Source organism: Montipora foliosa, chromosome 12, assembly GCF_036669935.1.
Source record: "Montipora foliosa isolate CH-2021 chromosome 12, ASM3666993v2, whole genome shotgun sequence".
NCBI classification, from domain to species: domain Eukaryota; kingdom Metazoa; phylum Cnidaria; class Anthozoa; order Scleractinia; family Acroporidae; genus Montipora; species Montipora foliosa.
In genome coordinates, this window is record NC_090880.1 from 31,717,373 (window position 1) to 31,725,248 (window position 7,876).

General features: G+C 41.1%; 1 protein-coding gene across 4 annotated transcripts in view; it reads right to left on the reverse strand.

The window, feature by feature from the left end:
* Positions 1–4,428: 4,428 nt before the first annotated feature.
* LOC137980233 (steroidogenic acute regulatory protein, mitochondrial-like) overlaps positions 4,429–7,876 on the reverse strand; it is a 34,878-nt gene continuing 31,430 nt past the window's right edge. For 3 of the 4 annotated variants that reach the window (XM_068827631.1, XM_068827629.1, XM_068827630.1), the window contains 3 exons: positions 6,988–7,022; positions 6,337–6,431; positions 4,429–5,777 (listed from right to left, as the gene is read on the reverse strand). In XM_068827631.1, the coding sequence (XP_068683732.1) occupies positions 5,482–5,777; positions 6,337–6,431; positions 6,988–7,022 (426 nt within the window). In that variant the 3' untranslated portion in view covers positions 4,429–5,481. The remainder of the gene's footprint in view (positions 5,778–6,336; positions 6,432–6,987; positions 7,023–7,876) is intronic. The other variant, XM_068827632.1, reaches the window with a different exon arrangement.

Here is a 7,876-nt window from a genome sequence, read left to right on the forward strand (position 1 = left end):
CCATTTGTTATTCAACCGCTGCGACCACTACTCCTGAGTATCTGGCTAGAAAACATTTCCTCTGGCCGCGCTTCAGCCATTCGATAAGGGGCCAGCCTCGTGCTTCTTAAGCTGCCTCGCTCATGCCCAAAAATAATTCTGGGTAATTCTGCCATTCCATGACAAGGGAAGACTTCCGATTCTCATTTCATAGTTTTTTTCATAAGTGTCGGGCCACCCAGTCCTACCAGCAAAATAACGCATCGATTGAAGGTTTTAGCTTTCAAAAAATGCCCAGATTGTTTCAGTAGGTCCTGGAATTCGTCAACAGAAAGGCCAGAGAGACAACTTCACTCGTGATTCGCCATGTTTACAACAGAGCATTTTAGGCGTCCGGGTCTGCATGAAACCATCTCTCGCCTCTGTCTGAGACAAGACCAGACACGCACGGTTCTTACGTTACGTTTATGCCTACAAGATCAACCTAAATGTCAATTTCTGGCAAAAAGAAAACAAAAAACAAAAAAAAAACCCAGCATGTTAATTTTTTTTGCTAGGCTAGGTATCGAAGAGCCAGAACATTTGCTGCGCATGCGCTGACGGAATGTTTGAACAAGAGAGAAAAACGCAGTACCTCCAGACACCGGCGCTGGAGCGTCGTACCAAACGAGTCATCCCGGGATTTCGGCCCGTGCGATCGCTTTTGGACGCAGTTGGCCCTTCGCTGCTTTCTGCTACCGACCTTGCCTTCCGGTACGGCATTGAGGGAGAGATATGTCGGCCCCTAAACCATATGTGACAAATCCCACGCTTACTCACAGCTCCAAACCGCTCTTGTCAATATAGCGTAAGAATTAGATGGCTTATATATTCAAGAGAAAAGTCATTTTATCTGTCATATGGTAAGCACTGGAGTCGCAGATTACAAAGTGTACGCATGCGTCCTACTAAAGGTAACATACATACAGTCATAAGCTTTTTCCGAATAAGCACAGGAGCTAATATCTTCGAGACATTACATTTACAGCTAAAATACATAACATATACAGATACCTACTAAATACATAATACTAAAAGATATATTCAATAAAAAGAAAAGCCGCTGTACAAAATGCGGGCCTGGAATCTCTTTTAAAAACAGTAAATTCATAGGTACGGATAAAATCAGGTATCGCATTCCGCAACTTAGCTGATACGTAAGAAAAAAGAGAACTAAGACCATAACTGGTTGTTCCAGGTTTATTGAGGAACAGGATGTGATTTCTGCGAAGATCACGCATAAGAAGGGGACGGGAGAGAAAACGTATTTTTCATGTAATCAGAAAAACCCTTTCTTCAAAAAAAAAAAAACAGCAAAAAAAAAAAAAACAACAAAAAACCACATACTTTTATCAAGTAATACGAGGAAATTTTGAATGCGCTTATTGCACAGAGGTGTCGAGCTTGACTTTCGTAGTAAGAGGACAGGTAATCTGCAAATATAAATATCGTTATTCTCTTATTTACATTATTATACCGTTTCTTTGACACGAGAATTACAGCGAAATGAAAGCACAACTTTGTCGCGAATTTTGTATGATGAAAACTTGTTCAGAAATCCAAAATCTACGTTAACAGCACACACCAGGCCTACTCCTAAGTATCTGGCTAGAAAACATTTCCTCTGGCCGCGCTTCAGCCATTCGATGAGGGCCAGTCTCGTGCTTCTTAAGCTGCCTCGCTCATGCCCAAAAAGAATTCTGGGTAATTCTGCCATTCCATGACAAGGGAAGACTACCGATTCTCATTTCATAGTTTTTTTCATAAGTGTCGGGCCACCCAGTCCTACCAGCAAAATAACGCATCGATTGAAGGTTTTAGCTTTCAAAACTTGCCCAGATTGTGTCAGTAGGTCCTGGAATTCGTCAACAGAAAGGCTAGAGAGACAACTTCACTCGTGATTCGCCATGTTTACAACAGAGCATTTTAGGCGTCCGGGTCTGCATGAAACCATCTCTCGCCTCTGTCTGAGACAAGACCAGACACGCACGGTTCTTACGTTACGTTTATGCCTACAAGATCAACCTAAATGTCAATTTCTGGCAAAAACAAAAAAAAACAAAAAAAAAACCACAATGTTAATTTTTTTTGGTAGGCTAGGTATCGAAGAGCCAGAACATTTGCTGCGCATGCGCTGACGGAATTTTTGAACAAGAGAGAAAAACGCAGTACCTCCAGACACCGGCGCTGGAGCGTCGTACCAAACGAGTCATCCTGGGATTTTGGCCCGTGCGATCGCTTTTGGACGCAGTTGGCCCTTCGCTGCTTTCTGCTACCGACCTTGCCTCCCGGTACATGTACGGCATTGAGGGAGAGATATGTCGGCCTCTAAACCATATGTGACAAATCCCACGCTTACTCACAGCTCCAAACCGCCCTTGTCAATATAGCGTAACAATTAGATTGCTTATATATTCAAGAGAAAAGTCATTTTATTTCTCATATGGTAAGCACTGGAGTCGCAGATTACAAAGTGTACGCTTGCGCCCTACTAAAGGTAACATACATACAGTCATAAGCTTTTTCCGAATAAGCACAGGAGCTAATATCTTCGAGACATTACATTTACAGCTAAAATACATAACATATACAGATACCTACTAAATACATAATACTAAAAGATATATTCATTAAAAAGAAAAGCCGCTGTACAAAATGCGGCCCTGGAATCTCTTTTAAAAACAGTAAACTCATAGGTACGGATAAAATCAGGTATCGCATTCCGCAACTTAGCTGATACGTAAGAAAAAAGAGAACTAAGACCATAACTGGTTGTTCCATGTTTATTGAGGAACAGGATGTGATTTCTGCGAAGATCACGCATAAGAAGGGGACGGGAGAGAAAACGTATTTTTCATGTAATCAGAAAAACCCTTTCTTCAAAAAAAAAAAAAAAGAAACAGCAAAAAAAAAAAAACAACAACAAAAAACCACATACTTTTATCAAGTAATACGAGGAAATTTTGAATGCGCTTATTGCACAGAGATGTCGAGCTTGACTTTCGTAGTATGAGGACAGGTAATCTGCAAATATAAATATCGTTATTCTCTTATTTACATTATTATACCGTTTCTTTGACACGAGAATTACAGCGAAATGAAAGCACAACTTTGTCGCGAATTTTCTATGATCAAAACTTGTTCAGAAATCCAAAATCTACGTTAACAGCACACACCAGGTCTACTCCTGAGTATCTGGCTAGAAAACATTTCCTCTGGCCGCGCTTCAGCCATTCGATGAGGACCAGTCTCGTGCTTCTTAAGTTGCCTCGCTCATGCCCAAAAAGAATTCTGGGTAATTCTGCCATTCCATGACAAGGGAAGACTCCCGATTCTCATTTCATAGTTTTTTGCATAAGTGTCGGGCCACCCAGTCCTACCAGCAAAATAACGCATCGATTGAAGGTTTTAGCTTTCAAAAGTTGCCCAGATTGTTTCAGTAGGTCCTGGAATTCGTCAACAGAAAGGCCAGAGAGACAACTTCACTTGTAATTCGCCATGTTTACAACAGAGCATTTTAGGGACCGTTTATTTTTTATGGGGTAGGGGGGGCTGGTGGAATTTGGAGAAGTGTAATTTGAAAATTGTATGACCCCCCCCCCCCAATTTCGGATTTTTTTTCTTCTGCCCCCCCTCCCCCCTCATCAGAGTAATTTTTTGGAAGCTCCCTCCCCCCCCCCCTTGAATAAAAAATACATATGGTGTTAAAAGTTACTGCAGCATTAAAATTTCGTTTTGTTACATTTCACATAATTTATTGAAAGAAACCTGAAAGCTGGAAAGCTGCTTTTAACAAATCACTCAAAAGAATGAAAAGTCAATTTCTGCTCTTCTTGTTACAGCTCGTCCTGAGCGTGTTGTAGCTGGCCGCTCGTCTGCGTATCCCTCATCTGAGGTGATAAAAGCAAGAACGACATCATTTGAGTCGTCTTCAGAGTCAGGGGCATCACTCTTGTAGTCATCATCAGTTTCCTCTCCCTCACTGCTTTCATCACTGCTGTTTAGTTGACCTGATTCATTCCTGCCTCCCACTTCGGTTTGTCCAGTTCTGAGAGTATTCATTCGCAAGAATTTGTAAAATCTCTTATCCTATTTTTAATCTATTTTTTTCGTCCAAACCCCCCCTTTTCCTTCATTTTTTTTCGGCTGGCCCCCCCTTTCAAGCCAATTTTTTTTTAGTGGTTCCCCCCCCCCAAATCCCACCAGCCCCCCCTTTCTCATAAAAAATGAACGGTCCCTTAGGCGTCCGGGTCTGCATGAAACCATCTCTCGCCTCTGTCTGAGACAAGACCAGACACGCACGGTTCTTACGTTACGTTTATACCTACAAGATCAACCTAAATGTCAATTTCTGGCAAAAACAAAACAAAAAACAAAAAAAAAAAACCCAGCATGTTAATTTTTTTTGCTAGGCTAGGTATCGAAGAGCCAGAACATTTGCTGCGTATGCGCTGACGGAATGTTTGAACAAGAGAGAAAAACGCAGTACCTCCAGACACCGGCGCTGGAGCGTCGTACCAAACGAGTCATCCCGGGATTTCGGCCCGTGCGATCGCTTTTGGACGCAGTTGGCCCTTCGCTGCTTTCTGCTACCGACCTTGCCTCCCGGTACGGCATTGAGGGAGAGATATGTCGGCCCCTAAACCATATGTGACAAATCCCACGCCTACTCACAGCTCCAAACCGCCCTTGTCAATATAGCGTAACAATTAGATTGCTTATATATTCAAGAGAAAAGTCATTTTATTTCTCATATGGTAAGCACTGGAGTCGCAGATTACAAAGTGTACGCATGCGCCCTACTAAAGGTAACATACATACAGTCATAAGCTTTTTCCGAATAAGCACAGGAGCTAATATCTTCGAGACATTACATTTACAGCTAAAATACATAACATATACAGATATCTACTAAATACATAATACTAAAAGATATATTCATTAAAAAGAAAAGCCGCTGTACAAAATGCGGCCATGGAATCTCTTTTAAAAACAGTAAACTCATAGGTACGGATAAAATCAGGTAGCGCATTCCGCAACTTAGCTGATACGTAAGAAAAAAGAGAACTGAGACCATAACTGGTTGTTCCAGGTTTATTGAGGAACAGGATGTGATTTCTGCGAAGATCATGCATAAGAAGGGGACGGGAGAGAAAACGTATTTTTCATGTAATCAGAAAAACCCTTTCTTCAAAAAAAAAAAAACGGCAAAAAAAAACAACAACAAAAAACCACATACTTTTATCAAGTAATACGAGGAAATTTTGAATGCGCTTATTGCACAGAGATGTCGAGCTTGACTTTCGTAGTATGAGGACAGGTAATCTGCAAATATAAATATCGTTATTCTCTTATTTACATTATTATACCGTTTCTTTGACACGAGAATTACAGCGAAACGAAAGCACAATTTTGTCGCGAATTTTCTATGATAAAAACTTGTTCAGAAATCCAAAATCTACATTAACAGCACACACCAGGCCTACTCCTGAGTATCTGGCTAGAAAACATTTCCTCTGGCCGCGCTTCAGCCATTCGATGAGGGCCAGCCTCTTGCTTCTTCTCTGCTTCACTTTCATTGCTTCCCGCTGTTAGCTCCCTCCACAACTTAACGCCTTTCTTTTGAATCTTGGGCATCTCACCACTGTCGGATGCCCCTCGATCAGCCTGGTAACGAGCTTCCAGTTTGTCACGAATTATCGCAACACCCTGGGGCTGAGTTGACGTCACTCTGTTGACAAGTCGAGTAGGAAGACTTCCTGAAAATAGAAAGAGAGAAACTATTCTCCACTTGTACATTACGTTGATAAGAGAACGTATCGAGAGAAGGGAAATAAATGATTTGATGTCGAAAGAATTTCGGAGCGCGAGAGGGAATCGCCAGAGTAAGCGCGAGAAAGAGCCCCAACTCGTGCGAGAGGGTAGAGGTCCAAAAATTCGCGCGAAAGATGCAGTGTTGCGAAATCAAATTCTTTTAAATATTGGTTTTTCTAAATGGCGAAAACCAAAGTATACAGAGACACCGTTCTTAGAGAAGATAAGTGTGCTTACAAACCACTTACAAGTCACAAAAGACACCCAGTCCGCCCACCCTGGTGGATAGCAAGTACTCTCACTGTAGGACAATCACCACTACCATACTCAGAAAAGCGTAAAATACCCAGCCTTAAAAAAATATGTCGTCACGTTGACTCAGTTGGTACAGGTGCTGAAAAAATGCAGAATTCTGGGCGTTGTGATAGCATTTTTTTCCCTAGTGGATAAAAGGCCTGTCTTACGTGGCAAGTTTGCTGCATGATGGAGGCAAAAACCACTCACCTTTCAAATCCACGCGTGTGATGTAGGTAACAAGACACTTGGGTGGATCGGAACTAATTTCTTTCACCACAAAACCACCGATGACCAGTTCAGCTCTAAAAGGGAATATTAGAATTAAACACTCCTGCTCTGCAGGTGCTGGTGAGGACTCTGTGAGAACCTTCCTCACCAGTCCTTCTTCACCCAAATGAGCCTGTGCATGGACTGAAGCCAAATTGAAACACATACATGACGTCACAGCGGCGATGCTACTGACCCTGAACAACGAAACTGCAGCCAAGTAGGTGTCCCTCATGAATCATCCGGTGTGTTACACTCCATTCTCAGATAATCGAATAATAGAGCCAGGCTGGCTTTACGGCTGAGGCTAGTATATTTTTTTAACATTTCGTCAGGCACGGCCTGTTTTCTTCACGGAGTAATGAGAAACACCTCTTGTTCCGGTTAAAACGCGGTCATTGCTCTAGTTTGTGAAAACACTCAAAAGCATCGTCTTTTAATTCTTTTCGGCTCTTCTTCGCTCTTGTTTCTAAGAGCGCAAGAAAAGCCCCACCAGCTCCCCCCCCCCCCCCCCCCACCCCCCAAAAAAAAGAAAAAACCCCCGAATGCTCTTTCAGGAAAAAGAATTCACTACTTTACGTTGCTTTTTACCTCACAAGTCCTTTCTGTTCAGGACAACTCTCAACCTTAGAAAGAAGAAATTAAAAAATATTACTTCTTTGATTCTTATAAGGGGATAATCAATGCTTAGCAAACGCGAAAAATGTAGGAGCCACGCCCTTTTCTAGACTTGAAACAATATCCCAACCCTGAGACAAATATGACGCGAGTCTTTAATATCGCAGCTATTGCATTCCGGGGATAACTTTATTAACATTCGATGCATACAATTCATCCAGAAACCCATAAGGGTTGAAAAGGTGTAACGCGCGTTCACAGCTTCCGAATATTCAGTGCTAAGTACCTTATTTGGAAACCCCTCGCTCCAGTTAATTTCGCGCGAGAACATTGGTGGTATTGCGTCACGGTGTTCTTGCAAACTGATTGGTTGAATGTTTCTCTCTTGTTGTTCCAAATATGGTACTTAGCAAATTGAACAATCAGAAGATTGTTTCCCAGCACACAAGGGGCCGTTACGCGTTTCAACCCTTATGGGTTTCTCATTCATCTCAGAATAATAATAATAATAATAATAATAATAATAATAATAATAATAATAATAATAATAATAATATATATTTAGCTTTACAAAATTCTCAAAGCTTTACAATCTTACAATCTTACATTCAAATCTTACATTCAAATTACATGCAGTATGAGAAACTCTAAAATTACAATAGATTTCTAAAGAAAAACATGGAAATCTATATGCTGTATAATAATGAAAATAAGGTTTATACACTACACATAATAATAATAGTAATCTCTATAAACTATATATAATATGATCTCTATACTCTATAGCACTGGCGGAACAGGTGTGTTTTAACTTTACTCTTAAAAATATCGAGTGATTCAGAATTCTTAATTGCTACTGGTA